Source organism: Suricata suricatta, chromosome 11, assembly GCF_006229205.1.
Source record: "Suricata suricatta isolate VVHF042 chromosome 11, meerkat_22Aug2017_6uvM2_HiC, whole genome shotgun sequence".
In the NCBI taxonomy this organism is placed as follows: Eukaryota; Metazoa; Chordata; class Mammalia; order Carnivora; family Herpestidae; genus Suricata; species Suricata suricatta.
In genome coordinates, this window is record NC_043710.1 from 57,795,593 (window position 1) to 57,823,484 (window position 27,892).

The 27,892-nt window shown below is 51.2% G+C and overlaps 1 protein-coding gene and 1 long non-coding RNA gene across 2 annotated transcripts in view; one reads left to right on the forward strand and one right to left on the reverse strand.

The window, feature by feature from the left end:
* LOC115272610 (olfactory guanylyl cyclase GC-D-like) overlaps positions 1-16,113 on the reverse strand; it is a 37,581-nt gene extending 21,468 nt beyond the window's left edge. Inside the window, exons 1-11 of the mRNA XM_029915637.1 lie at positions 16,011-16,113; positions 14,398-15,144; positions 11,826-12,121; positions 9,700-10,054; positions 6,169-6,253; positions 5,661-5,757; positions 5,450-5,578; positions 4,080-4,160; positions 1,347-1,523; positions 967-1,123; positions 534-683 (exon numbers count right to left, since the gene is read on the reverse strand). Coding sequence (XP_029771497.1) covers positions 534-683; positions 967-1,123; positions 1,347-1,523; positions 4,080-4,160; positions 5,450-5,578; positions 5,661-5,757; positions 6,169-6,253; positions 9,700-10,054; positions 11,826-12,121; positions 14,398-15,144; positions 16,011-16,113 — 2,377 coding nt within the window. The remainder of the gene's footprint in view (positions 1-533; positions 684-966; positions 1,124-1,346; positions 1,524-4,079; positions 4,161-5,449; positions 5,579-5,660; positions 5,758-6,168; positions 6,254-9,699; positions 10,055-11,825; positions 12,122-14,397; positions 15,145-16,010) is intronic.
* Positions 16,114-23,976: 7,863 nt separating this feature from the next.
* LOC115305947 lies at positions 23,977-26,792 on the forward strand. Its single transcript, XR_003915101.1, has 3 exons — positions 23,977-24,251; positions 26,122-26,268; positions 26,597-26,792. It is a non-coding gene; the product is annotated as an uncharacterized LOC115305947 (long non-coding RNA).
* Positions 26,793-27,892: the final 1,100 nt, after the last annotated feature.

The window sequence follows — 27,892 nt, forward strand, 5'->3', positions numbered from 1 at the left end:
GACAAGGACACTCTTGAAGGAATCCCACCTGGGCAGAGAAACAAGCCCCTGAATACTGAGCAGACATGGCCACATTAGACATGGGCCAAATGTCTGGCCCATTTTTATCTCATTCCCATTCTAAAGGTGAGAAAACTAAGGCTCAGAGAGGGTAAGTGATTTGTGTAAGATCAGAGGATAAGTTAAGTGATACAGCTGGGAAAAACTGGGGTCTATATGGACACAAAGTCTATGCTAAGCAAGGGGGGTGCTAGAGCATGAGCATCTGCAGACATGGCAGTGACCCTAGAAGAGGCAGACAGGGTTGAGGTTTTCACCCAGAAATCAATGTCTTTAGCCCTGGAGCTGGTCAGTTGTCATTTTGGCAGAGCTGCTGAAGGCTGCCACAGAAACCCAATTCTCATGGCCAAACTAGGCAAGTGTGTCTGTGTGGTTATTTCCCGGCCTGGATTTCCCGATGGCCACAGAGCTCCCCAACTACAGGGGGACTCCAGCCAGCGAATGGCCAAGGAAGGAGGACAAGGGTGCTGTACCTTCTGCAGAGAGTCCTGAGGAGCAGTAGGGCGGGCCTCGAGTCAGCACCTCCTGCAGGACAATGCCGATGCTGAAGACATCTGCTTTGAAGGTGCCCCGTCCGGGCGCCCCAGGCCTCCGCAGCAGCTCTGGAGCTGTCCACAGCAGCTCTGCAGTCACAAGGCAAGGCCAGACCGTCCTCACCCACTGACCACCAAACTGGGCCAAGATGGGCAGGTACTTCACATATGTGGTGTCATCGCCCTCTGCCTATAGCTCCAGGAGGATGCAGGTACTTCTGTTCAGAGGTAAGAGGCCTGAGGCAGCTCAAGGTCACACCACAGGAAGTGCTGAAGGATTGGACATCTCCCCTGTCCCCCCACCCTCACAAGCATTCAAATTAAGCAGAAGCCTCAGAACCCACAAGCAGCCCCTGCCTATCCCTGAGCTGACCTTCTGGGGCTGGCTGGGGGTGAGGAGCCCGCTGAGCGTCCAGGAGCTCTGCATAACCATGGTCGGTGACCTTGAGAACAAAGCGTCCATCCACCACACAGTTTCGGGACTTGAGGCGTCCGTGAGGGAAATGTCGATGGTGTAGATACCGCATGCCCTGGAGAGGACACAACTGTAGTCCATTATGTGATGAATAAAAGGGACCCCTGGTCCTCTCAGAATCCCACAGACCCCTTCCTGTCTCCTCTCATCTTCTCCCATACTGTTCAGAATTTTCTTAGACAAAGTAGAAAGAGACCAGGTCTTGGAAATCTGAGTATCTCTTGTCTCCCTGCCCTCCCTATCGCCCCCATAGCTCCAGGCCCAGGAAGGGTTCTCACACGGATCAAATCCAGCAGCAGAGAGGCTTTGAAGGTCCAGTCGAGCCGCAGAGCTTCATTCCTTAGCAGGTCCTCCAGGCTGCCCCGGGAACAGTGCTCCAGCACTAGAGCACTGACCCCAGGGGCCACAAAGAAGCCTATGCAGGCAGCAACATTCTCATGCCGCATCTCCCGCATCTGTTGGGGCAATGGGCATCTTAGCAGCCCCCAGGGGCTCATCAAAGGCTGGATCGGGTACAATCCACATCTGGGCCTCCAGTATTTAGCACCCAGCAAAGGGAATAGCACAAAGAGGCACAGAAATGTTGGGTGGGTGGATGGATGGATGGATGGATGGATCGATCGATCGATGGATGATAGGTAGATAGATGGATGATGGATGATGATGGATAGATCGATGGATGATGGATGGATGGTTGGATGGATGGATGAGTGGATGATGGATGGATGGATGATAGATGGATGGATGGATGTATGAATAGATGGGTGAATGGATGGATGCATGGATGGATGGATGAGTGGGTGAACAAGTGAGTGGAGGCATCCTGGATGAATAAGTGAATAAGCTGTAGCGAACTCCACAGTATAGGGATCTAGACTTATTTCCTAACCTAAGTGGCATCATGGACCTGAAAACTGTAATCTTCTCCCCTAAGACTCAGGGACTGATGAGGAGAGAAAGAAGAGCAGAAGAGACCGGAGCCAAAATAGCCTCTGTCATGGCTGCCTTGCAGGTCAGAGAGCTCAAACCTAACTAGTGATGCTAGCAGTTGTCCAAGCAGGAAAGACAGAGCCCTTGTTTGGTGTAGCTCACAAAAATGGTTCAGGGGTCAACTAAGTGGGAGAGATCTGAATACTCTCTCCCTTGGAGATTCACCATCAGATCAGTATATGTGGTGAATTGAGAAGGGCCTTAATCCTTTGACATTCCCGACATCAAGAGGTGGGACCTCTACCCTTTGCCCTTGAATATGAGTGAGTTCTGTGATGACTGTGACCAAAAGAACATGGTGGAAGTGGCCTTATGCATCCTGGGTCTGGGTCTTAGGACACTGGCAGCTTCTTTTTCCTGTCTCTTGGAGCCCTCTCTGTTGGAATCCTGAATAGCTGTAGGAAGTCCTTCTACCCAGTCACCACCCTGGAGAGACCATGTGAAGAGGCCCCGAGTCTACACAGAGTGGAAAGACAGGTCTAGCAAAGCCCGTAATAACCAAGCATGTAAATAAAGCCATTTTAGGCCCTCTGGGGATCAACAAACTTTTCTGTAAAAGTCCAAATAGTAAATATTTTAGGCTTTGCAGGCCATATAGTCTCTGTCACAATACTTACCTCTGCCATCAGAGGGTGAAATTCGACATAGACAAAATGTAAACAAATGAGCATGAGTCCCAGTAACACTTTTTCTAATAAAAACAGGCAGTGGACCTGATTTGGACTGCAGGCCATAGTTTGCCAACTTCTGATGGCCCATTTACAAGCTGAGCTCCATTGAGTGACCCCCAACCAAAGTAGAACCAAAGAATTGCTGACCTGAGCCCTACCCAAATTTCCCACCCTCACAATTATAAGATACTATATAAATGATTGTTACTTTAAGCCACTACATTTTTGGGGGAGTTGTTACATAGTCATAGATAACCAGAACATATTAAAGGTTCTGAGAAGCCCTATGGCTAACCCAAGCAATTCCAAACTTAGTTGACCACATATAGGATCTTTGCTTTTAAGAAACATCTATTCAGGGGGCACCTGGGTGGCTCAGTCGGTTAAGCGTCCGACTCTTGTTTTCAGCTCAGGTCATGATCTCACAGTTTTCGAGATCAATTCCCACATCTGGCTTGTGCTGACAGTGCAGAGTCTGCTAGGGATTCCCTCTCCTCTCTCTGCCCCTCCCCTATCTCTCTCAAGATAAATAAATAAACATTTTTAAAAAACCCATCTATCCATTCTGGTTGCCAGATGCCCACTAGGAAATGCCTAACCTAACCTCCACCCACTTAATCTTTCCAAACTTGATTTCAGATGGTGGCCATATGGGGAATAATAATAATAAAATTCACTATTTACCAAAGGCACACTGATGGCCAGAGACAGTTCTAGGTTATTTCAGAGGTTCTCTCCAATCTTCCTAATTCCCCGGAGGGTGGATTTCATTAGCTCCATTTTGCAGGATGGCTAAGCGTTTCACAGAGGCAGAATTCTACCTGGGACCTTCCTCATTCCAATCCTGTGCTCTGTGCTCCAGCCCACGGTGCCTCTCAGGATAGGGACAAACTCAGGGGTGAAGAGGCTTATGTGGTTAGTGATGACAAGTGACTGGAAGCTCCCTGAGGGAAGGAACCCTGTCCGTCTTCTCCACAGCTGTACTCTCAAACCCAGGACATGGCCTGGTGCAGAGGTGGTGCTCAAAACACAGTGTCTAAGTGGGTGGATGGCTGGAGGGATGGAGGGTACGGGATGAAGTCCTTCAAGGGTGTTGATGATACTGATGGAAGGGACTGTGCCCCTGGTGGTCGTGATGACGGTCATGTTGAAGTGGTGATGCGACCCTAGGAACGCTTGTGGGTGAAGATGAGTGCATAACTGTGGTTGAGTGTGGGCCATGGGGCAGCAACTGTGATGATAGAAAGGACTCCTTTCTGAGGCTAGAAGCTTCCACGTTGAGTGGGGACCACTCCGTACAGTAGGGGTCTCCTGACAGCACCTCCCCACACACACCCTCCACTGCCCTACCTTTCTCAGGAGGCTGAGGCAGCCGGGCCGCAACTCAGGGGCGGTGCCCACTTCAAACCTCTTCAGCCACACCCACTCCCCCTGTTGGAGAAAAACAAAAAGTTCACCACTGCTTGTCTCCACCTGTGTGGCCTCCATGTCTCTGAGCCTCAGCTCCTTCTCCATAAATATATCATTTCTGTGTCCTCCAAGCCAGGCAGGGCCTGGCCAGCAGAAACCAAAGTGAGACTTTCACTTTGGTGGGGCAAAGCCACAGGCTTTGGTTGACAGACCCAAGTTCTGTCCTAACCCCGCCACTGTCTTAGCTTGGTTTGTGACCTTGGACAAGCAATTTTGGTTCTCTGAGCCTCATGTTCCAATTCTGTAAAGTGAAGATGATACCCCCACCCACACTGCAAGAGCTAACACTTGGTGCATATAAAGTGTGTTAGCTCCCAGTGCCAAGGTCAACTTTACTCAGCAGGCCTTGGCACCCCAAAGCCTGTGAAGTGCTGGGTGCTCTGTGACCCAGAGACTGTAGGAGCGGGGAGGCAGGGAGAAAAGAAGGCTTCGGGCTGGGGCTCTGTCCTCGCCCCTGCCTGGCCCAGAGCTAGCTGCAATCTTAGCCCCCTTCCCTATCCTGGATAGATTCCTGCCTCGTCAGCCTCACCCACAGCCTTTCAGCTAACCCAGAGGAGCAGACGGAACATGCTTTGCACATCATTAAAGCCTCCTTTCAGCATGAAAGAAAAAAAAAAAAAGATGGGATTCCCCTGGGGAGAAGGTGGAAAAGAGGACCATAAGCCTCATGTCACTTCCTGTACAATTAGCACAGCTCATCAGCCGTGAGTCAGAGAATCTGAGCATCAGAGCATCAGTGAATTGTCAAATTGGAGAACGTGGCACCCGAGAAACCACAGTGTCCTCAGACACTTTAGAATCCTGCTGCTCAAATCTCTGACTTCGTGGTCTCCCTGTCAGTTGGTGGTCTGAGGTTGTGTGCTTCTCTGATCTCTGGGCCTCGGGGCCTGTGATCTCACTGTCCCTTGCCAAAACAGGCAGGAGGGTAACCTAGGCTGGCCCTTGTGCTGAGCAGGGCCCTGGGTGGACCCAGGCTGGGAGAGCCCAGGCCCAAGTGGCCAGGAACTGGTTGTTTCCCAAGGTCAGATCACAAACCTGCTGAGCTGGGAAGTGAGAGTCGACTCCACTCCTACTAGGCCACTGATTTGCTGTGGGACCCAGGGAAGTCACTGCCCCTCTTCAAGCCTCAGTTTCCCATTGTGTAGCAGGAGCTGGGCATACAGAAGCCCAAGAGGCTGTAAGCTCCCTCAGCTTCTCCCAAACTGACTGCAGCTCCTCGAACCCAGATATGGGGTGGCAAAGCCCCTCACCTGGTACAGGGCCACATTGGTAGGCTCTTGTGGGGCTGGTAGGCTCCTTGCTGACCCCTGGGCAACCGACCTCAGGCTCCCTGCATCCGCCACACTCCTTGATTCGCTCACACTGTCCATGGGCAGCCTCTGGAGGGGGCAGGCATGGTCAAGAGCCTGGATCAGGCCTTAGTCAGCGGCTTGTCACCCGGCCCAGTGCCTTCCCCCATACCCTTCTGCTTGGTGGCCGATGGATGAAGGTGAGCTCCTGGGTTGTCAGCAGGATTCGGTGGGGGCCCCGCACCAGCTGCAGCTGTTGGATGCCAAATCTAGAGGCAAGAGAAAGTGCAGGGCAGAGGGAGGGTGCACGGATCACTCCCACCTTGATCTCCCCTCCTTGGCCCTGCGCTGACCCAGAGCCCTCTCCCTGTTTTACTCCCTGTCTGGGAGCAGTTCCAGCTGGGTCGAGAGGCCACCACTGAGCACTGTCCCCAACCCAGGCCCTTGGCCCGGCTCAGCCCTGATAAGCCCGCTGGTCCCTAGCCTGGGAGTCCCAGACTGTCTGGAGACCTCCTGGGGTGAGGGCTGGGGTCGAAGTGCTATCCCTCCCACCTGTGGCTGAGACTCAGAGAACACGGAGGCTTTCAGACCCAAGAAGAATGGTTTTCAACACAAGAGGCCCTGTGGGGTGGGGGGCACAGAGGGGCAGAATGAGGCTCCAGTGCAGACAAGAGTCTCACCTGACGAGGCAAGTGAGGGTCCCGCCAGCCAGCACCAGGACACAGACCAGGGCAAAAGCGAGGAAGCTGCCTGGGAGCTGGGCATCTGTGGGCGATGCAGGGTGGACATGAGTAGGACAGCCCCCTTCACCTAGCTCCTGCACCTACTCCTGGGCCTTCCCCTGGGAAGAGGAGACACTTCCCCAACCCAGACCCTCCCAGTGATGCAGCTCAGAATGGCCTTCCTGTGGGGAAGTCCTATCTGTGGACTAGTCATCACACACAGATATTGCTTCCCAGTGCTTCTGTCTGGGTTCTGGGGCTCCCGGTCCCCAGATCCCCATGGACGCTGCTTGGATCCCCTTACAGTCCTGGTCACACTATGGTCTTTTGTCTGCTGGCATATCAGGTCCCTTCCCAACAGACAGAGTAGCTGGATAGCAAGGCCTGTGTCTTATTCATCTCACTGTCCCTGGCACCTAACACAGAGCCTGGACAAGGCAGGTGCTGAATAAAAATTTTATAGCCCTGTCAATTCTTGTCCTACTTCTTGCATGCCCCCTGTGATGGGCCGCTCACTACCTGTTTGGACAGCCAGTGTCATTGTCCATCACTCTGACCATTTAAGAGAGCCTTCCTGACACTGAATCCAAATCTCTGGCCCTCGTGTCAGGAGTTAGATGTAAAGGGGTTGTTAAAGATCACTGGGCAAGTTTGGAAAGGAAACTCTACCTTGCTTGCTTGGGCAACCCTAGCATAGCTTAGGCTGACAAGGATGCTAAATGCCCAGCCCCATTCTGGAGAGAGGACGTTGACCTTTGCTGCCACAGAAACAGGCCATCCCTTCCTCCTTCCTTGCCTCCCCCCTTCTTCCTTTCGCAGGAGGACGAGCTCTGCCGTCGACCCCCTGCTGAAGGCCTCCAGTCTGAGTTGAGTCTCTACCATAATAATAGCAGCAAATACCTTGCAATCCCTATTACACTATTGCACATCGTGTTGCATTAAACACCTATTCTAACGATGTTACATATTTCAATTCAGTTATTCTGCGCAATGACCCCTGGAAGTAGGTAGGGTCCTGACCACAATTTTGTAGAAGAGGAAAGAGAGAGAAGTAACTTTCTGTGAGGGGCAGAGCCTGGGTTCAAACCCTGGATGTTTTGCTCTGACATCTGGGCTCCTAACTCCTAACAGGCATTATCGTGCCTCTAGCCCAGGCTCAGAGAAGGAAACCTTTGAGCCCTGATCTGCAGGAGCCAATGCACAGTGTGCAGCAGAGAAGCACAGTGTGCCCCAGGCCTATGGGGCAGCGAGGGCCAAGGCTCTGAAGCAGGAGCAGCCTGCGATCCAGGGGAGTGCAGAGCAGAGCAGGAGGGAGACTGACCAAAGCATTGAGCAGAACTGGGTGCTGTGAAGTCAGAGGCCAGGACTCTGACTTGGCTCCCGGTGAGGCCAAGCCTCTGCAGGTCCTGGCGGGGGAGTGCCGGATCCGATTATGTTTCCAAAGTATCCTCCAACCTGTCCTGTACGAGGACAAGGAGGAGGCAGGGCAGTGACCCAGTGAAAGAGGATGAGGGCCTGGCCCAGGATGGAGGCAGTGACAGGTGGACGGCTCTGCTTCTGGGCAAATTCTAAAGACGGTGCCCCCAGGGTTGGTTGACGGACTGGATGTGGGATGTGAGGAGACAGAGGGTTCCTGCACCTCTGGAGGTTGGGGGTGTCATAGCTTGCAATGGGGAAGACCAGACAGGTTGGGGGACAGATCAGGAGCTGAGCTTCAGACAACTTCAAGTTTCAGATGCCAACTAGACATCCAGGTGTCAGTAGCATCTGACTGAACATGTCAAGTAGGAGGTGGGGCAGATATGGAGGTTAGGAGACAACAAGGCTGGAGATACCCATATGGGGGCCACGAGAATGGATATGACACCACGGGAGTGAGTGCAGAGAGAAAACAGGAAGGCTCAAAGCATCGAGCCCACAGGAGTTGGTGTTAACAGGTCAGGACTGTAAGAGAACAGAAAAGGTGACTGAGAAGGCGATGAGTAAGGGGGACCTGGAGAGACAGAGCAGCAGGGAGTTCAGCTTGCTGGCTGAGCAAGGCCAAGACCAGCAGCTGGTCTGGGCCTCAGCACATGGAGGCCACTGGGAGCCTTGACAGGACTGCTCATGTTAAGGGAGTAGTGGAGAGAGCGCAGAGGACTCCAGAGAAGGGGGAAGGGACATTTAATCCAGTTAACACCGACACCATTTCAAAGGATCTTGTTGCCAAAGGGAGTCAAGGAATAAAGCTTAGGCTGAAAGGAGATGTGAATGAATGGATCTCTAAGGTTGACATTCCAAGACAGAAACAGAGGAAACGAAGAAAGTGGCACATCCTCTTGCCGACAAGACCTTGAGACACACAAAAGAGAGAAGACAGCCCTGGACAGGACAAGTCCAGCCGGTCCCAGCACTCCTAGGTGCCACCTGGAGGAGTGGTTCTCACTGAGAGCACGTGACCATGTAGCCCCTTCCCATCTCCTCGCAAGTACAAGTCCTGCTCCTGGGGTCTGCCCCACCCGTGCCTCATGCAAGGGCAAGCAGTTGAGGGTGCCAGGTCTAGTCAGCGACGACACTAAACTACAGCCCTAAGTACATTTGCCCCAGAGCCCCCGCTGTCTGGTTGCTCAGTCCACAGTGGTGATCAGCTGTATTGGTGACAATCATGACAACAGGGGCCAGAGTGTGAGTTGCCGTATTTAGATCCCTGAGAGAAGATACATCCTGCGGCTCCTGCTCAGGCTCCCACCACCCCTCGGCGTCCCCTCTCAGAGCCCCATCTCAGAGCACCTGTCCTTACCCTGCCCCGCATTACTCGGTGAGCTCCATCCCCCGGTGCCAGCAGTGACCACGGGTCTTATCTGCCATTGCATCCCCTGTTCTCAGCACTGAGCATGGGACACAGTGGGTACTCACTAAATGTTTGTTGATTGATTTGTTGAATGAATTCATCAAAACCTGTTAGATGGTGAAATCTATGAGCCAGGGATGACGGAGAAGGATCTCCTCTGAGCTCCATCAGCCCCGAGCTGCCCCCTTCATGACTCTGATCACACTGTATTATAGTGTTTTCAGCTGTCCCTGTCTCTGCCACCAGACAGAAGCTCCTGGAAAGCAGGCCCTGGGACTGGTCTTCAAGGACATCAGCTCAGTGAGGGCCGGCACATCACTTCATCCACTCCTATATCCCCGGGGCTGTGCATAGGAGGCCCTCCAGCAATATTTGAGGAAGAAAAGGGGCAGAGAAACCATTGGGTGAAGGCTCCTCATGAGCTACCTTCTAATCTGGGGAACAGATGGCACTGGTCCTGCCCAGTGTGGGACACACACCCTGTGAACATGAAGCAATTCACCCAGCGGCTCTGGGGAGCATGGGGAGTGGGGGGCAGCCCTGACTGGTAAGACAGGTAAGATTTAACCAAGCAAGGTGGGGAGCTCTCCAGGAAGAGGAAAACACATCGGATTATTGGCCGGACGGATAGATGAATGGATGGATGGGTGATGAATTACCTCTCATGCATAGCATATTGGGGTCAAACCAGCAGCTGGAGTCACGTGCTGGAGGGGCCCCTCCTGGAAAGTGTATGGCCCTGTCCAGGGGCTGCACTTGCCACGTGCCTGTGTCCAGAATGTGGGTGGGGACCAGCTGGCTTCCCCGACCATCTGTGTCCAAAATGACGTACTGAGCCAATCTCCTGCCCTTCTCATTGGTCCGGATCCTCTGGCTAAAGCCAGCCACGTTCAGAGCTCCTGTATGGTCCCCCAAGTGGGCCCCCGAGAGCCCTGCCCCTTGGCTCTCAGAGTGGTTCAGGGCATGGGCCAGCAGGACAACAGCATCATAGATGGTCCCAAAGAGCGGGGACACCTGTGGAAGAGAAGGTCCCTCAACCCCATAACCCCATGGCACAGGCTCCCAGACATCTCTGAGCCCTGCCAACACCAGCTGTGTGGATTGTACCCCCACCCTGCCCCCAACACAGCCCTCTCTGTGGTCCCACCGTGACCTCAGTGCCCACTCAGTGGCATCACAGTCTCTGTGGCCACCGCCAACCCTGATGTCTCACAGGCATATGTCAAACCTGCCTGCTAGGTCCAAAACAGAGCTCCTGGTTCTCCAAGCTTCCGTCTGGTTCTTGTACACAAACCTCACTCCTCCAGCACTTTTGGAAATAGAGCTACCACCTGGCCAGCTTCTCAAATCTAGGTTGGGTTCCCAACACCTCTTTCTCTCTTCCAGTTGGTCGTTGAATCTTTTTTGTTTTATTTCAGAATTTATTCCCAACTCAATTGACCCCTCGCCCCTCTACTCTTGCCATCTGGATCTGAGCCACTCCTGGCTCACCTGGCCCACTTCTTGTCACCAAGAGGAAGCCTCGCCCACCCCATGGGCTCCTCCTCTACTCCTGTGTCTCTTCAGGCCATTCAGGCAGCCAAAATGATGCCTTTTGAAAATATAAATCAAAGTATGTCTTACTTAAAACCTGCTGATAGTTTCCCATTTCACTTATGGTCATAAGTTGAAACTCCTTTTGCCTTGATAAAACGCCTCACCTGGTCTGGCCCCAAGCTCATCTTAGACCCCTGTCCCCACCTGTCATGACAGCCCAGCCTCTCCACACCCTCTGTCTGTTCCTCTAGCCTCCGAAGCTCACTCTTCCTTTGTCCCTGACACTTCCCTGCCTGGTCGCTCTTCACCCAGACCTGCGCCTGGCTGCCTCCTTCCTACTAAGGAAGCTCATGTACTGTCTCCCCACAGGGGGCTTGCCTGCCTGTCCTACCTCCTGTCACCCACCACTCCATCCCAGCTGCTCTCTGTCATTTTATCCTGTTACATTTTCTTGGTGACTTTGCCATGATTTGAATTTGGTCATATGGCTGCTTGGCTATTATCCGTCTCGCCTAATGTAATGGAAGCTTCCTGAAGACCAGGTCTGTCTTATCCATCCCTGACGCCTGGCCCCACAGCTCGTAAGAGGGACCCAAGTCACATTTGTCAGATAAATGACCAGTTGCAAGGCCCTCCATCGGCATCCGCATCCCGGCCACATCATCCAGACACTATTGTCATCTTGTCACCAAGAAACAGACATCCAAACAGGGACCCAGGCTGTCGGGTCCTGTCCCCCCAAACTGAGCTGGGACTCCTGTCCACTCCACCCCCACCGCTAACCCTCCTCAGATTCACCACAGTGACTCTGGAAAACCTTCCCATTCCCCTCATGCCCTGACATTTCTCCACTGATTTGGACATTTTGCTAGACAGACGCAGAAGAAGGGGAGGGAGAGTGTCCATGAGAGGAAGAACAGTGCGGCCAGAGACGAGAGTTACAGGCACTGAAGCTGGAGGTGGAACAAGGGAAGCAAGGAGTCACAAGAGAGGGCGAATTGACAAAGCAGGCCAAGAGGGAATAACACACATGAGAGAGAGGGAGAGGGAGAGAGATGGAGAGAGCATACCTAGGGACTAGGCAGAGACACTGTCAAATAAGAGACAGGTCACATGCCCCCAGGGAGGCAGGGCTGGTTGGTCGGGTGGGGAGCTGTCCCAGACCAGGAAGGTCTAGAGGGTGTGGGGAGTGCACCACACCTGCCTGGGCCCGGGACTCTGCGCCCTGCATGGGCCTGGACTGACCCACCTGCTCTGGCTCCAAATGGACGGCCACCTCGCCACTGGCCCTGGCAGCTTCCAAGGCCTCGTCCACGGGACCGGACTCCAGGCTGACGGTGAGCACTGCGTCGTAGACCTCCCGCAGGGGCCCGCTGTCGCCCAGGGCCAGGTAGGAGCGGTTGCGGTAGGGCAAGGCGAAGAGCAGGGTATCATAGGGCAGGAAGACCAGCCTCCCATCCGCCAGGCCCTGGGCCCGCGCTCCGCTCAGCAGGGCCGTCTGCTCCAAGCCGCCCAGGAGCGCCGAGTGCATGCACAGCACCACCACTGGGGGTAGGAGAGGCATGCTCACCTTCGCAGGCCTCCCCTGAAGCCCAGAGTCTGTGGCCCCGGAGAGCCGCTCGTAGCTCTCAGGTCCCCTCCCCTGCCACGAATAGATTCCTCTTTGCCTTTAGAGAAAGAAATAGGCCCTTGGTGACAAGGCAGCCAGTTTCATCCCCAGGCACCCAGGACAGAAGACAGCCCTTGCCCGACCGAGATAAGGGCCCGCTGTATCCTTTGTCTCTTCTCCACTTGGGGCCCTGACCAGGGCTACAACCTCAGCCAACGAAGGGCCGCCACCTACTCTGGCCGTGGTCTAGGTTCTCTACTGCAATCCTTTTCTGTAAGAAATCCTGGAAAACAGAGCCACCAGGGAAAGCAGAGAGTCCCCTTGCTGAGGCCTGAGGACCCCTGGTCATGTGGAAGTCAGAGCCTGGAGCCCTGGTCTCTGCTGAGCCGGTGTGGGCCACAGGCTGCAAACCAGCTGCTTCCTGTCCCAGTATAATGGGGGGCGGGGGGGACTCGGAGACTCACTATGATGGGAACAGTGGGGACAGGACCAGAGCTTCCTTCAGCCCATCTCTTCCCCCTGGAGTTTATTCTGGATTCTAACCAAAGATCCCATTTACTTTATAAGTAGGGGTCCATTCTGCCTTTGGCCACAAGGAAAAGCAGATCCCCATAGCCCGGGAGGAAGCCGGGGACCGGGAAAAGCCCACACGGAGGGCAAGCCGGGCTCACTGCCCCTTATCTGCAGTAGTCCTTCTCGTCTTCATAACCCTGTGATGGAGGGAGATTATTAGCCTCATGTCACTGATGAGGAAACTCTAGCACAGAGAGGTTTAGTGAGTTGCCTGAGGTCACACAGCTGGTGGGGCCAGGAGTGAGACTCTGGCAATCTGACTCCAGAGAATATGCCTCGAACCACTCTGCCTCCTGGCTCCTGAAAGCCAGCAATGTGGTTGGAACTCAATACCCGGCCCAAATGGTAGAGGAGTCTGATGAGGTGTCCCCCATCCATAGCCACACAGAACTGAGCTGTTACCTCCATTCCTCTGCCTGGAACTGCCTCCTCCTCATCGCCGTCTGCGACCAACTTCTCATGCTCAGGCCCTACCCTGATACCACCTCCTCCATGAAGCCCTCCCCACCCCAGCTCCTAACAGACTGGAGCTCCTCCCTGCTGAGACCTAGGCACTTTCTTCCCACCACCTTCCCAGAGTCGAGCCAGGGTCAGACATGGAACAGTCCCCGGTGACTCTTGGTTAAAGGAAGTGTTTACAAAACACTCAGCCACAAATATCTGCTCCTCATGACACTGTAAGGTGGGTTTCACTATCCCCATTTCACCTGCTAGAGAACTGGGGCTCAGAGAAGTGGGGTACTGGTCCTACTGGGCAGCAGGCTAACCTCGGCCAGGTCTCACTCCCCACTTGGTGCTGACTCACTAACCGGCAGCCACACCAGCTCAGGGTCAGGCGGCCTCCCCACCTTGGGGACACTGACTTCAGTTCCCTCAAATGCAGAACACGGTGTTTTAAAGTTTCACAAAATGGCCTTTCCCTGCTACCTGCAATGCAGTCTTGTATTTACTACTTTTATTCCATTCTATTATCTATACTGCTCAGTTTCATTCTTCTCTCTTTCTCTTCTTAGGCAACTACTTGCTTAAAGACAGACAAATGTCACTTCCTGCAAGAAGCCTTCTCGGATCCCCAGGGCCCAGCCCTATACCTCCTCTGATTCTCCAGGCTTCTGTTGCCTTGGATGGCCTTGAGCTCTCTGTCATAACCACCTGTCTCTTATTACTTATATACCGGTCTCTCCATTACATAGTCAGCCCCTGGAGACCCACCATCTGATCTGTCCTGTTCACCTGTGTGTCCCAGCACTCAGCACAGCAGGGCTCCATTACTGCAAGAAGTGATTAATCGGGAAAAAAGTGATTATGACTCTAACTGCCTTCCTGGGTTCAAGGACGTCTACACTCTCATTTCCTTCAATACATCAGACACGAAGAGAAAGCCCTTTGGCTCCCATTCCACAGCCAGCACTTGAATCAGAGCTCAAAATCTGACTGCATTGCTTGCCAGCTGCGTGACTTGGGCAAGTTCCATACCTTCTCTGAGCTGCAAAGCGCAGACCTCAACAAGACTAGCTCAGGGGCCCGCTGTGGGATTAAAGGCAGTGCCGTGGTCCAGAGCTCAGCCCACTGTCTGATACTCAGGGAACTCCCCGAAGTCCATGCTGCCCACACGAGGAAGGCACCCATGTACACTTACTTTTCAGGCCATCCACACTGCAGAGCTGCTCCAGGACCTCTGTGGCCCCCTGCTCCCCAGGTCCTAGAGAGGTCACCAGCCCCACAGGCAGCCCATGTGTCCTCAGAGTCATGGCCACCTGCCGGGCTGTGGCCACCCAGATATCCTGGTGGGAGGACACGATGGCCACGCGAGCCCAGCCAAAGTGTCTCATGATAGACAGCAGCACGTGGGCAGCCGAAGGCAAGGTGGCCACCAGCTCACTTCCTCCTTCTGGAGCTCCGCAAGCCCAGGAGAAGAGGGTCTTGCCCCAGCCTTGGGCCAGCAGGGCTGCCGCTTGGCAGTAACCAGGATTGACAGGGCCCACAAAAGCAGCCACGGTATGCTTGTGGGCCAGGAACGTGGCCAGAGCATGAGGAGTATCACAGCCCGTGGCAAGGACCACGGAAGCCAGCCTCGAGCCCAGCACCAGTGAGGAGTCCTGGTTGACTCTGTCCACAGCCAGCTGGGCTGCCACACTGGGGAGGGCCCTGGCGAAGATGGGGTCACAGTCCCAGGGACCCAGCACCCCCAGGGTGAAGGTCCCTGCCCCGAGGGCCAGATCGGGGAAGGAGCCAGCACACAGGAGGGCACCCCGAAGCACCACAGACAGAAGAGGCAAGACAAGGGCTGTCCTTGGATGACTGAGAGTGGATCCCCATGGGCCCTGGCAGGACAAGCATGTCTTCCCATGTGGCAGCATCCAGTACCAACCTTCAGGGGACAGTCCTGGGGAAAGGGGACAAGAATAAAGTTTGCTTTCTAGCATGTTCTGCCACTGCTTCTTGCATGGTTTTTGAGGCACACAGTACCTTCCCCCAGAAGCTCAGCCTCCTTATTGATAAAATGAGGGATTTGGACCCATCATGTCCAGCTTTGGGGCCTAACATCCTCCCCGAGACTGACACACAGCCTGATGATGCCCACACATGGTCCTGGGCTGAAGCCCAGTCACTCAGCGTGGCCTCTGGAGTCAGAGCCCACCAGACCCAACCCGCTGCTTCCCATCCCCATGGCCCTAGACCAGTCTCTGAGGTTTCTGAGCCCTATTTCCCTCTTCTGTAAAAGGGTGGAAAACAAAGTCTACTTAATAGAGTGGCCGTGATGGTTAAGTGACATAAAGTGCAGCGCTCAGCGCAGTCCCTGGTCCTTGGGTGTTCAATAAATCCTGCTTCTTTCAACCTGCTATTACTGCTGTTTCCTGCACTCAGCAGCCCAGACAGGCCAGCGCTCCCGGCCGCTGTGAGCCTCCCCGCCCCGTACCCTCAAGCCCAGCACCATCCCACAGCACTGACTCCACCGGACTCCGGGCCCTATGGTGCAAGCAAGGCCTGGGTACGGGGAGCACCCCCATTATGTTGGTAGCCAGCGGGTCTGCACGGCATGCGCACAGTCCCACCTCTAACCCCCGCAGGCCTGTTCTGTCTCCACTGTTCAGATGGAGAAACTAAGGGGGACTGGACGGGATTGGCTCTAGAGAGACAGGATGAAGACAAGTCTCTCCAACTCATCCTGCACCCCACACAGGACTGTGTTGACCAGCACATTTGGACCAGAGCACCCCCCACTCCATCCTCCTCTCCCAGGACTCTGACCTCCACCCTGCAGCCCTGCCACACCGCTCGGCCTCTGCCCACAGCTTTCACAGGGCCCGTTTCCCATCCACAGCACCCAGCCGGGTCCTCCCACCTCGTTCATGTAGCCGGCAGCCCTCCACTCTGGGGATCATAGGAAGGCATAAGATCTCATCTCATGCTTAAAAAAATGCCAGCTAGGGTTGCCTGGGTGGCTCAGTCAGTTGAGCATCCAACTTAGGCTCACATCATGATTCCATGGTTTGTGGGTTCAAGCCCAGCATCAGCCTCGCCACTATACCCCTGTTAATGCAGAGCCCACTTTGGATCCTCTGTCACCCTCTCTCTGCCTGCCCCCACACTCATCCTCTCTCTCTCTCTCAAATAATAAATAAGACATTTTTTTAAAATAAGAAAAAAGAAAATGCCAGGCTGGTAAGAAGGTAGCTTTCAGCCAACAGAAGAGCTGACCATAAGTGCACGCAGTAGGCAGAACCAGTAGGGAGATACTGTGAGCTCATGGAGGGCTTCCCACAGGAGGCAACCGGGAAGCAGCCTACACTTGGAAGTGTATATCAGGAGGGGCACTTCCCTGGGTGGCTCAGTCAGTTAAGTGTTCGACTTCGGCTCATGTCATGATCTCATCGTTTGTGAGTTTGAGCCCCGCGTTGGGCTGTGCTGACAGCTTAAAACCTAGAGCCTGCTTCAGATTCTGTGCCTCCCTCTCTCTCTGCCTCTCCCCTGCTCACACTTAATCTCCCTCTCTCCCTCTGTCTCTCAAAAATAAATAAAACATTTTTTAAAATTTTTAAAAAGGAAGTGTGTGTCAGGAGAATGAGGGGGTGCCCTCTCAATGCCAAGAGCCATGGTCTGTGCAGGGGAGCACATTAAGAATCATGTTCAGTGCAGAGAAATAAGAAGGTCCTTGGAATTACACAGATGACTAAGTCTTGATTTTATCACTCATTTGTCCCTAACCTTGGATGAGGTGTTTAACTTCTCGGAGCCTCTGTTTTCTTGTCTGTCAAATGGAGATGATGATGGCTATCTGGCAGAGTTGTGGCAAAGACTAGAATGCACAGAGTATCTACAATGAGGTTATCACCATGGTTGGCAGGTAAGTAGTAAGCAGTACTTGCTAAGCGGAAGTAATTAGGTACAGTACTTACTATATGGAATAGTCATCACCAGCACCATCGCCGTCACCATCATCACCATCTTGGGATCTTTGAGAAGTGGCAGGTGTACTGTGGTATAGAAAGAGCTAGACAGGGAGGTGGGGACCTGAGTTTCAACCCCTGTCTTGCCCTCACCCCCCTTGAGGCCTCAGTTTCCCTATCTGTGGAAGTAGCCAGTTTCTTCAGGCCCTTTAGGCCTAGGATGCTACAGTTCTCCCAGCTCAGGGCTCAGGGATGTGGGGAGGGGTCCTCTCTTGCCAGCCTCTGTGCCATTCCCCCTCTTCTGCCAAATGGTCTCTTTGCTTCCTTGGCGCTCAGGATGAACCCCTCTGAACAGCTGGGCTTGTTCTGGACTCACAGAGAGCTAATCATTTCTGGCTGGTAACATACGCGTACATGGCTGACACTAATTACAGGCACCTCTCCCCCTCATTTGTACTCTCCAAAGCACCTGTGATCCACTGCTTTGCCTTGTCCTCCCAGAGGCCCCAAGAAGAGAACTCTTACCCTCTTTTTCAGAGGAAGACACTGACTCTGGGGGGAACAGCAACGTGTCTGAGTTCTCACCAAGAGTTAGAGCTGAGTTAGGACTGGAGCTTGGCTTCCTACCTCCCAGCCAAAGACAAAAATCACCTTACTATCAAACAGCTAGAACACCATAACTGAAGGATCCTTGAAGATTTAACATCTAAACCAACTCATCTGTGTACAGATGAGGAAACTGAGGTACAGAAAGGCACATGGACGTTCTTCAGTCTCAAAAAATAGCAGCAGGCTCCCCCAGCCTCTGCAGTCCCACTGGTCATGCTCAGTGTCCCAGGAATCTTGCAGCTGATGGCATACAGGGACTTAGAGAAGACTCAAGCCCAGACTTGCTCTCAGCTCCAGCCCTCCTGCTGATTTGTGGATGGGGTCACACCCCTTTCTGTGCCCTGGTTTTCCCATCTCTACAGGGAAGGCTTAGTTTAGATATGCAGGTCTCCAAAGATGTGCAGCTCTGGTGTTCTATCTTTCAGTAAAAATCAGGAAACAGGTGGTGTTTGTCTCTGAAGCTGGCCATGTCCCATCCCCCAACCCTACCCCCGGGAGCATATGAGCTGCCAGCACTATGGGTTAATTCAACCCCCTCCTGGGGGAAGCCATTTGTATTTTTAGACCTAGGAGATGGAGGCCGATGACTAGGCACAGATTGCTTGGTTCATAGAGCCAGGATCATGGAATTAGTCAACTCATAGTATCATAACCCAAAAAAGATGCAGATGCCTTTGGTTATATTTACAGACAAATGAGCAAAACAAAAAACGTAATAGGAACTCAAAAGAGGAGGATGGAGGACTCCTGTTAGAATCAGGGCCTCTTCAGCTCCTGTAGACAAAGGTCACCCTGTTGACCCCCCCCCCAACCTGATTTCTTGCCTTTCTCCAGAACAAGCTCCCCAGGGACCCACCTGCCATGCTGTCCCGTTGGAGCTGACTCACTGCCTCTTTGCGAATCCTAAGGTTGCTGCACCAGCGTCCTCGGATGTCAAGCTCTCCAAGTAGACTCTAGCCTGGAGGGCCCTCGTTCCCACCACAGCCCCCACAGTTAACACTCCTGCTGCCTGTAAGCTTCCTGAGACTCCTGCCTAGGGAGTGGTTCTTATATGGCTCATTCCCTCCCCGTCCTCTTCAGGGGCTTGAAGAAGCCACTTGGAAAATTCGATCTGTTCAGATGGTAAGGCTCTGGAGAGCCAAGCAGAGAGAGGAAGGAGAGAAGGAAGGAGCAAGGAACTGAGGGAGGGAGGATGTCTTCAGCACTCCGGACAGCTCCAGGCCTGACTTGTACACCCTGGAGGAAGGAAGGATGGGCAAAAACTAATGAAACCAGCATTAGTGAGCATCCGGTATGTGCCAAGCCCTGCGCTGGGTGCTGTTTATACAACCCACTGAGAGGTATTATTGTTATTCCCACTTTATCAATAAGGAAAGTACTACCCAGAGAGGATAGGTAATTTGACCAAGGGCACCGCGCTAGTAAGTGGCAGGGCCAACTATACATCCAGGCTTCTGCTTATCACACCACATTGATTCTTTGGGATTATGATGGTGGTTTTTCTATCTTCCTTTTTGGGATTAACCCTTTGATGGAGATAGATACCACAGTCCATTGGATATTCAGCTCTTCCTCCTACCTAGGTGAAATTGGCCCTTACTAAGTACACTAAGTGTTTACTATGTGCTAGTAACTATATATATCTCAACTAATCTAACCCTTACAACAACTTTGCAAAGTGTGTGTTTTATTTTGCTTTCTTCATATCACTTTATTCATGTTAACATGAATAAAGGCATGCTCACTTAAAATACATCAACAAACCAAAAAAGCAAAGTTGTTTTCTCCCTCAAGAACTAATTTTCTAACATGGGTAGAGATTCAACAAAAAATAAACATAATCAATAGTTTCATTTTTTATTTTACAAAGGGATAGGTGATATAAAAAAGAAAGGTAAAGAAGGGTAATAGTGTGTTATAATTCAGTATAAGTATTTTCTGTATTGTTATACAATCTTCTTATTTGTAATTTTAGTGGTCAAGGAACACACTGGGAGGATGTGTCATAAGTTAGTACTTATCTTTTTTTGGATATATTTTTATTTTGTTTTGTTTCATTTTATTTTATCTTATTTTATTTTATTTTATGTTTATTTGTTTTAGAGAGAGACAGACAGAGCACGGGCAAGGAAAGGGGAGAGAAAGAAGGAGACACAGAATCTGAAACAGGTTCCAGGTTCTGAGCTGTCAGCACAGAGCCTGATGCGGGGCTTGAACCCACAAACTGCCAGATCATGACCTGAGCTGAAGTCAGATGTTGAACTGACTGAGCCATCCAGGTGCCGGTTTTTTGGATATTTTTAGCTTTAATCTTGTTCTGGAAGGATTTTAGGGCCCTTGTTGTGCCAGACTTATGCCTGTTTGCTGTCAGATCCATTCCCTGACCTTCCCAAACCTGACTGGGCTCCCCAAGAGGGAGGGACCTTTGTCCCACAGAGAGCTGATCCTGAAAACTTCATTCCCAGCATCCCTTGCCACTGTTTCTGACTCGATTTAGCTAATAAGAGATACTCACAGGAGAATGGAGGCAAGGAGAAAGGGAGAAGCCAGAGACATCCCCTCCTGCCCTCCACATGTGGAAGGTGTCCCAGCTCTAGCTGTGTCTCCTCTCTGGCCCTAGGCTCTTCAAACACCCCTCCCGATGTGGCCCCAGTGTCTGGGCTCAGGCAGTACCACCTGCTTCCTCTCTTTGCCCTTCCCCCACCAAGGGTGGAAGAGACTTCCTGATGTTGCCAATCTCTGAACTGCTTCATATCCCAACATCTTGGTCATCGGTCTCCACTCCGCCTTCCCACTACTGAAGTCCTGATGAGGGCTCTGTTTTCCAGAGTGCATCCCGACTCATATACTATATACCTGAATTGCTTGCAATTTCCCACCATTATGAAGAATTCTTTAATAGATATCATGCTTTTATAATCTTTTGAATTTTGTCTTCATGATAAGCCCTCAGGAATAGCCATACTAGATCAAAGAATAACAACATTTTTAAGGTGCTTGTTACATATTGTTTCATATTGTAATACATTAATGTCAAGATATCCTTTAGATAATTGGAGACATTTGGATATGGATAGAGCATTAGCTGATCTATGGTTATTCTTAAGATTTTTAGGTGAAATAATGGCAAGATGGTAGAAACTCGTCATTTGTTTTCAACTATGCATACTTGAATTATGTCGAGGGAAATGACGTGACATCTGAGATTTATTTTGAAATTATTATACAAAAGGGGAATGATGAATGAAATATGAAAATATCTTAATTTTTGAATCTAGGCTATGGGTCTGCTTGGGGTCATTATAACTTTTCCTCCTACTTTTGCTTGTGTTTAAGAACTTTCATAATAAGAGAAAGTAATAAGAGAATGTGCTAATACCAATTGACAATGTAGGTATACAACTTTCACCAAATCCTTTTTAGCATTATTCAGTATAATAATTTTTAAAAACATAACCAGCATTTTGAAAAACCATGCATTGTATTAGTTTTCTATGTTATATGTTAAACTACCACATGCTTAGTGACTTAAAACAACATGTGTGTATTATCTCAGTTTCTGTGGGTCATAAGTGTGGGTGTAGTTTAGCAGGACTTCAGATTAAGGTCTCACAGGCCACAATCAGGACATTGGTCAAGGCTGAGTTCTCATCAGGAGACTCAACTAGGGAAGGATCTGCTTCCAAAATCCTTCAGGTTGTTGGCTGTTGGATTCATGGGAGCTTTCCACTTCAAAGCCAGTAACAAGTCTGCTAGGAAGACAGAGACTTAGAAAACATAACATAATCCAATGCAACATAATCAACAGAGTAACATCACACCATATTCTTTATTGTATTTTATTGGTTCAAAGGAAGTCACAGGTTCAGTCACACTCACAGGGAGATATTATACAAGGGCACAAATACTGGGAGGCAGGAGCTGTAAAGGCTACCTTAGAATAATCCTTAGGCATATAATAGTGAAGGAAACTGGCTGCCTGGGGGAGTTCATTCCACAGCAAACTAGGTCAGGGCTAGAACCAGAACCCAAGCCCCCCATGGAAATTATCATCATCTGCTTTATGACTTTGCTAAGGGGAGAGCCAGAGCCATCGAGAATTCTCCCCTTCCTCCATACTCCATCCCTGATTTCTATCCTCTCCCTCTTGCTCCCTGCCATGCTCTGGGCAGGACCTTGTTCTGCAGTCCAAAATCTTCTCTTAGGAAGGTCACATGAAGGTCATTCACTAAAGGACTGATGGTAGATACAGACTTGCTAGGATTTTCCACCCCAGGGCATCTGCTATGTAACAAAGACAACAAGATGATTTGCTCCAAGAGAATGAAGGTTTACTCTTAGATACTTGGGGCCGTAAACAATCACTGGGGACAGTATCTGGATGGAAGGAGCAAACAGTGACTATCTCAGAGAGGGTAAGCCCATCCTGGCACAGTAACCAGGAGGGAGCTCTGAGCATCACAGACTTCAGTTATAATCCTCAACTCATAATTCACTCTCTGAGTGATGTTAGGCAAGTCACTTAGCCTCTCTGAGCTTCAATTTCATTATCTATAAGCAGTGATGCTATTATAATATCTACCTCACTGGGAAGTTATGAGTGTGTGTCAAAGCATTCAGTAGATGACCAACACGAATAATAACAATCACTGTCATCACCATTACCAAGCACTTACTGGATGCAGACACAGATCACATAATTCAAAAAACAAAGTGCTCAGTACCCTTGAGTTATACAGAAACGGGGGATGTTTAAAGAAAGAAGATTCTACCAGTCAAGATCACAGCCAGAAGCAGAGACACATGCAAATCAGGATAATTCCAGGAGGATTTATTTACCAAGGAACTATCAACAAAAGGGCGTGGAAGCTAGTGCTATAATCTGGGGTTAGCAGTAGCAGAGCTGCCACCATTCCTGGCCCCAAAGGGAGGAGAGGGCTCAGTTGCCAGATCCGGGAAGGATAAAGTTATGAGAGAAGGCTGCCTTGATGGGGGCAATGACCTTTGGTTGAGGGATACAGCCAATCCAGATAATCCTGCAAGGAAGCAGCAATGGAAACAAATATCTTGACCTCACTCTTTTTGATCTTCCAGGTCTCCCTTTGGTGAAACCTAAGCAGAAACCCGCAGGCATAGAGGTTTGATGGGTTTTCCCACACAAGCCTCCCAGGTCAGCGTGGGGGAGGGGAAGAGATCACCTGGCAGGCAAAGAGAAGCTATGTGGCACAGTCCACCCCTTTGCCTCTCAGCATTCACTCCTGTCTTTCATCCAGTAAAGTGTTGTCCCTAAGACAGAGGACATGCAAAGCCTCATCAGCTACCATATTAGCAAGGTGCTGTCAGTTCACCTAAATAAACATTAAAAAAATTAGTCACCACTATTATTCTTTATATAAGAAAGGGGGTACACAAGAAACAATTTACATAACACAGGGCTGCCACAGTCCCCATCTCCTAGCTGACTGGTCATCTAAAATGCTAATCAGGGGTGACTGGATGACTCAGTCTGTTAAACACCTGACCCTTGATTTTGGCTCATGTCATGATCTCAGTGTTGTAAAACTGAGCCCCGCATTGGGCTCCTGCTGGTGTGGAGCTTGCTTGAGATTTTGTCTTTCCCTAGATCACCGCCCTCCCCTTCTCTAAAGAAATAATAAAATAAAATACAAAAATAGAGTGCTAGTCAGAGCTGCCTCCATTTGCCATTATTCTACGTGTCCCTTGTTCTCTTGCAGCACCTCACATGGGGCTTCTCCACCTGGGGTGGGATCCCAACCTGCATTCCTAAAACATCTGAGTCCTCTGTGGTCTGCTTTTTACCGGTTTGCTCCATTGACTTTTTAAAAAAATTTTTAATGTTTTTATTTATTTTTGAGAGAGAGAGACAGACAGTGTGAGCAGGGGAGGGTCAGAAAGAGGAGTCACAAGATCTGAAGACAGGCTCCAGGCTCTGAGCTAGCAGTCAGCACAGAGCCCGATGCGGGGCTGGAACCCATGAACTGTGAGAACATGACCTGAGCTGTGACTGTGACTTAGCAACCCAGGCATCCCACTCCATTGACTACTGACTGGGACTGCTGGGCATGGGAGGACTAACAGGCTTCTCAGTTAATGTCCTGGGTGCTGGTCACAGTCCTTCCTGCTCCATTGTGAGGCAACAATGACATTTCCTCATAGCAATGGGGACCTATCACTTGGGCTTATATAGTGTGACTCCCTTCTCTGCCTATTGATTCAGGGTCATGAGGATCTCGAAATGGTCAAGGGGCAGTTCCAACTTCCAATTCCTAAGATGTATTACCGCATTCTCTGGTAGAACCGTTCCTCTCCTAGAAACAGGGTGCTCCAGACTGCCAAGTCCAAGATCAGACACAGGTGGCAGCAAACATTCCTCCAGTGAGAAAGGCCACTCCTCGTTATGTTTTGGTTCCCAACCTGTGCAATCTGGAAGACAGCACACTTGGCCATTAGTATAAAGCATATATTGCCTCCTGTAAGTACAAACTAGTGTCTCCCAGCTCATTCTATGACTGAACCTTCAGCAGATCATTCCACAGGTCCATCAGCCAGATGCTTCTGGATGATGAGAGATGAAGCCAAACCAGTGAACCACCTGCTGCAGTTTCTCTGCAGTCAGATGCTCCCCTAGTCAGATCACTGTTGTAGAAGACTCTGTGTTAATATAGAGCACTCCTACAAAACCAGGAATAACGGTTCTGGCAAAAGCACTGGGCAAGGAAAGCAAATCTATGCACAGTTCTAATCCTCTCTGTGAGTAGAAAACAGGTAGCTGGCTGATCCCCCCAAGGAAATGGTGCCAGTTTGTGGGGGTGGTGTGGCCTCTGTTATTGGCAGGTTGGGCACGGAGTGGTGGCAAATGTCAGATGAACCTTGAAAGTCCACGTCATGGAACCCACACACAGCCTCCATTTTGGTTCTTGTGGTCACTCTGGACGTGGGCCCACACCTTATCTTGTTCACCTAAGCATTAAAGGTTTTCTCCGTCATAGATGCCTCTCCCGTGGGGCATTCACACCCTGTGACTATTCTGAGAGATGCGTCCACATACCTCATTGACACCAATTTTCCTACGCTTAGGATGGCCTAAGACCGTGGCCATCCAGACGACCCAAGATCAACTACCCACGAGTCAGAGTGAACCAGGACCTCAGGCCGCCTCTCCTTCTGCACAGAATGGACAACCAGAGGGACCCTCTGAGGCTCTGCCCGCTGGGAAGACTGATTTTCCTTCACCACCTGTATTTCAGAGCCAGCTTCGGCTGGGGATTTTAATGCAGCTGCCATCCACTCTGGGCCGATGCCAGCGTATCATGATACCCATCCATGAACCAGGAGCACCTTTTCCTCCTCCACTAACTGATAATCAGGAATTCCCAATAAGGTCACGGGTATGGGTTGAGGGACAAGTGGCAGAAAACGGGGGTAGGTACCATGGGAGCCTGAGCCTCTACTTGGTCTCCTATCTATCACCTCCATTTTTAGTAACGAATGCTTCTGCGCTTATCAACATTATGGTTCAGTGGTCAGAGAACACCCAGTTCACTTGTCAAATCTGGTAGCACAGTCACTGGGTGTCTGTGCTGTGTCTGTTTCCATCTCTACCATGGCCAGGAGCGAGTCATAAACTGCTTCTTAAACGGACAGAAGTTGTCCACAGAAAAGAATATGGGTTCACTCTGCCAGCACCTGCCACCATCCGTGTGGTCCTCAAGCTTTAGTGAAGGGAGGGTGCTCCAGCTTCTCCTGGGGGTGAGTGGCTTGTATATAACAGATCTGTTTCAACACGTTTACTTTCCTGAGACTTTAAACTCTTTTCTACACAGAATTCTAAGGAAGTTCTGGCTTTCCACCTCACCCAGTGAGATCATCATTGCATTCAAATTTCAGTTAGGCAAACTAGCAGACAATTAAAACCACTCCTAGGTGATCAGATGAAAAAATTAAACATCAAATCCCAGGCTAGGGCACTTTTCAGTGAGTTTGGTCCAATCAAGCCTTATAGTTCTTCCCCCGGGTCTAATATCCTTGTAATCCACTCCCACGCGCTCCTGCCAATATAGATTGGCAAAGTCTTCTTTTTATTTAATATTTATTTACCTAATTTTGAGAGAGAAAGAGAGAGAGCAAGTGGAGGAGGAGCAGAGAGAGAGGAAGACAGAGAATCTGAAGCAGGTTCCAAGCTCTGAGCTGTCAGCACAGAGCCCGATGTGGGGCTCAAACTCATGAACCGTGAGATCATGACCTGTGCCGAAGTCGAACACTGAACCGACTGAGCCCCCCAGGTGCTCCTTGACAAAGTCTTCTAAGAATTTCACTGTGTAGACAATCTTCTTGTGGTACAGGCTTTGTATTTCTCCGCCATGTCATGCTGGGATTAAGCTCCAGTTACGGGCCATGAAGAATGATGAGGGTGAGGTCTCAGGAACGTAGGGATCAGCTTCTGGAAGAACTCCTCCTGGCTCGACCACTGACAGCTCTTATGCAGAGAAGTAGGTACATTCTGACAGGGAAGGAGGGGCTGCCTCTGTTAGCAAAGGAGGCTCAGGACAATTTGCAGGTCAAAATTCTCAGCCCCAACCATGTCTCCCCAGTAGCCATTCCTCCCTTGTTAGTGCCCCACATTTAATGTAAGACACCTGGGCTGGGGTGCTGGGACTCTGTGGAGCCTAGGTTTGGTCCTGCTGTATCTCTCCCGTAGCCACAGGACGTAAGGGACTCCTTCAAGCTCCCATGGAAGCCTCCTGTTGCTCACGCCTCTTCTCAATTATGTGATCATAATTTTTCATTTATTTCTGCATGTTTTCTCTTGGGCCGTAGGAAGAAACCAGGTGTCTCCACGAGTATTGTTGCCATCGGGCCAAATGCCAAAGCCACTTGATGTGCCAATTGGCCTTTCAACCTGCACTGCATCCCATGCTACTGCTAATGATCATCTGAGTCACAGGGACACTACCAGATGCCATGAACTCATCCTCTGTGCCTCAGCCAGGAGACTGTCCGGGCACTGCTCAAATACAAGACCAACCCATTTCCAGAATCCTGTCTGAAGGGTCTGTTTCCCAAGGCTGCTGCTGGTGCTAGTCAGAGTCCCCGCAGGAAACTGAAGGCACCCTCAAGTTAGGATCATTCTGGAAGGGCTGCTTTACAAGGACTTGTTTGTAAAGCTGAGGGTAGAGGTGCCATAAAGCATGTTACAGTCACCCGAGGCCTCCCCAGGGCCAAAGAAGGGAGGGTTTCTGGAGCCCAGAAGACAGCTGGCTGCCTGGAAAGGTGAAAGGGCACAGCCAGACTATGGCATCTCGCAGGGAGGAATCCAGGGGACAAGAGACCCTGCTGAGGTTGTGCCTGCAGGCCAGCGCCCTGGGGTGCAAAGGGGTGGATAGGGGTAAGAGCTGATCTGGGTGGGCAGATGGGAGACACCGGTACCGCCACATTTCCCCAGAGTCAGGAGCAGGCAGCTTTAGGCCACCCAGGCTTGGCAAAGGAGAGGTTTGCCCAGGAGCTGATCACAGGGGGGCACCTCTGGAGAAAGGAGTGATACAAGCAGATGTGCGGGGACCAGTGTATGCCAGGTGCATCCAGATGTTGGCGGCGTGTCCAGAAGGAAGGTCGGGCTCAACACACACAGCTCATGAGCTGGCCTGGGCCAAAATCTCTGTCCATTGAGAAGACTCTATTTCTGGAGACTGTCCATCTTTCCGATGTGGGATCTCCTGCCGTGGGCATCCAGAGACCTCAGGAAACTGCTCACTGTGGGCGACCCAAGGCCCCATCTAGGACCCCACACATTCTGCCCTGCTGTGTGCCAGGATCCACAGCCTTCTAGCCCTGCTGTCGCCAGGCCTCGTCTGACCAGCTCTGTGTTTATTCAGTTTGTCCTGAGTACCCAGTCCTGCAATCAGACATGGTCTCCACGCCTGACGGGGCTGTGCTCTGTGTCCGCCTCCGGAGAGGAAGTCCTGTGGCAGTAACAGCCCTGCTAGGAGAAAGTACAAGGAGCATGTGGAGCTTAGAGGAGGGAACCAACTGCATGGGCAGAGGCAAGGAGGGCCCCCAGCCCGACTGGGTTCCAGGTGTCCACAGCAGTCCTCCGGGTGGGCAGGAAAGGAAGGC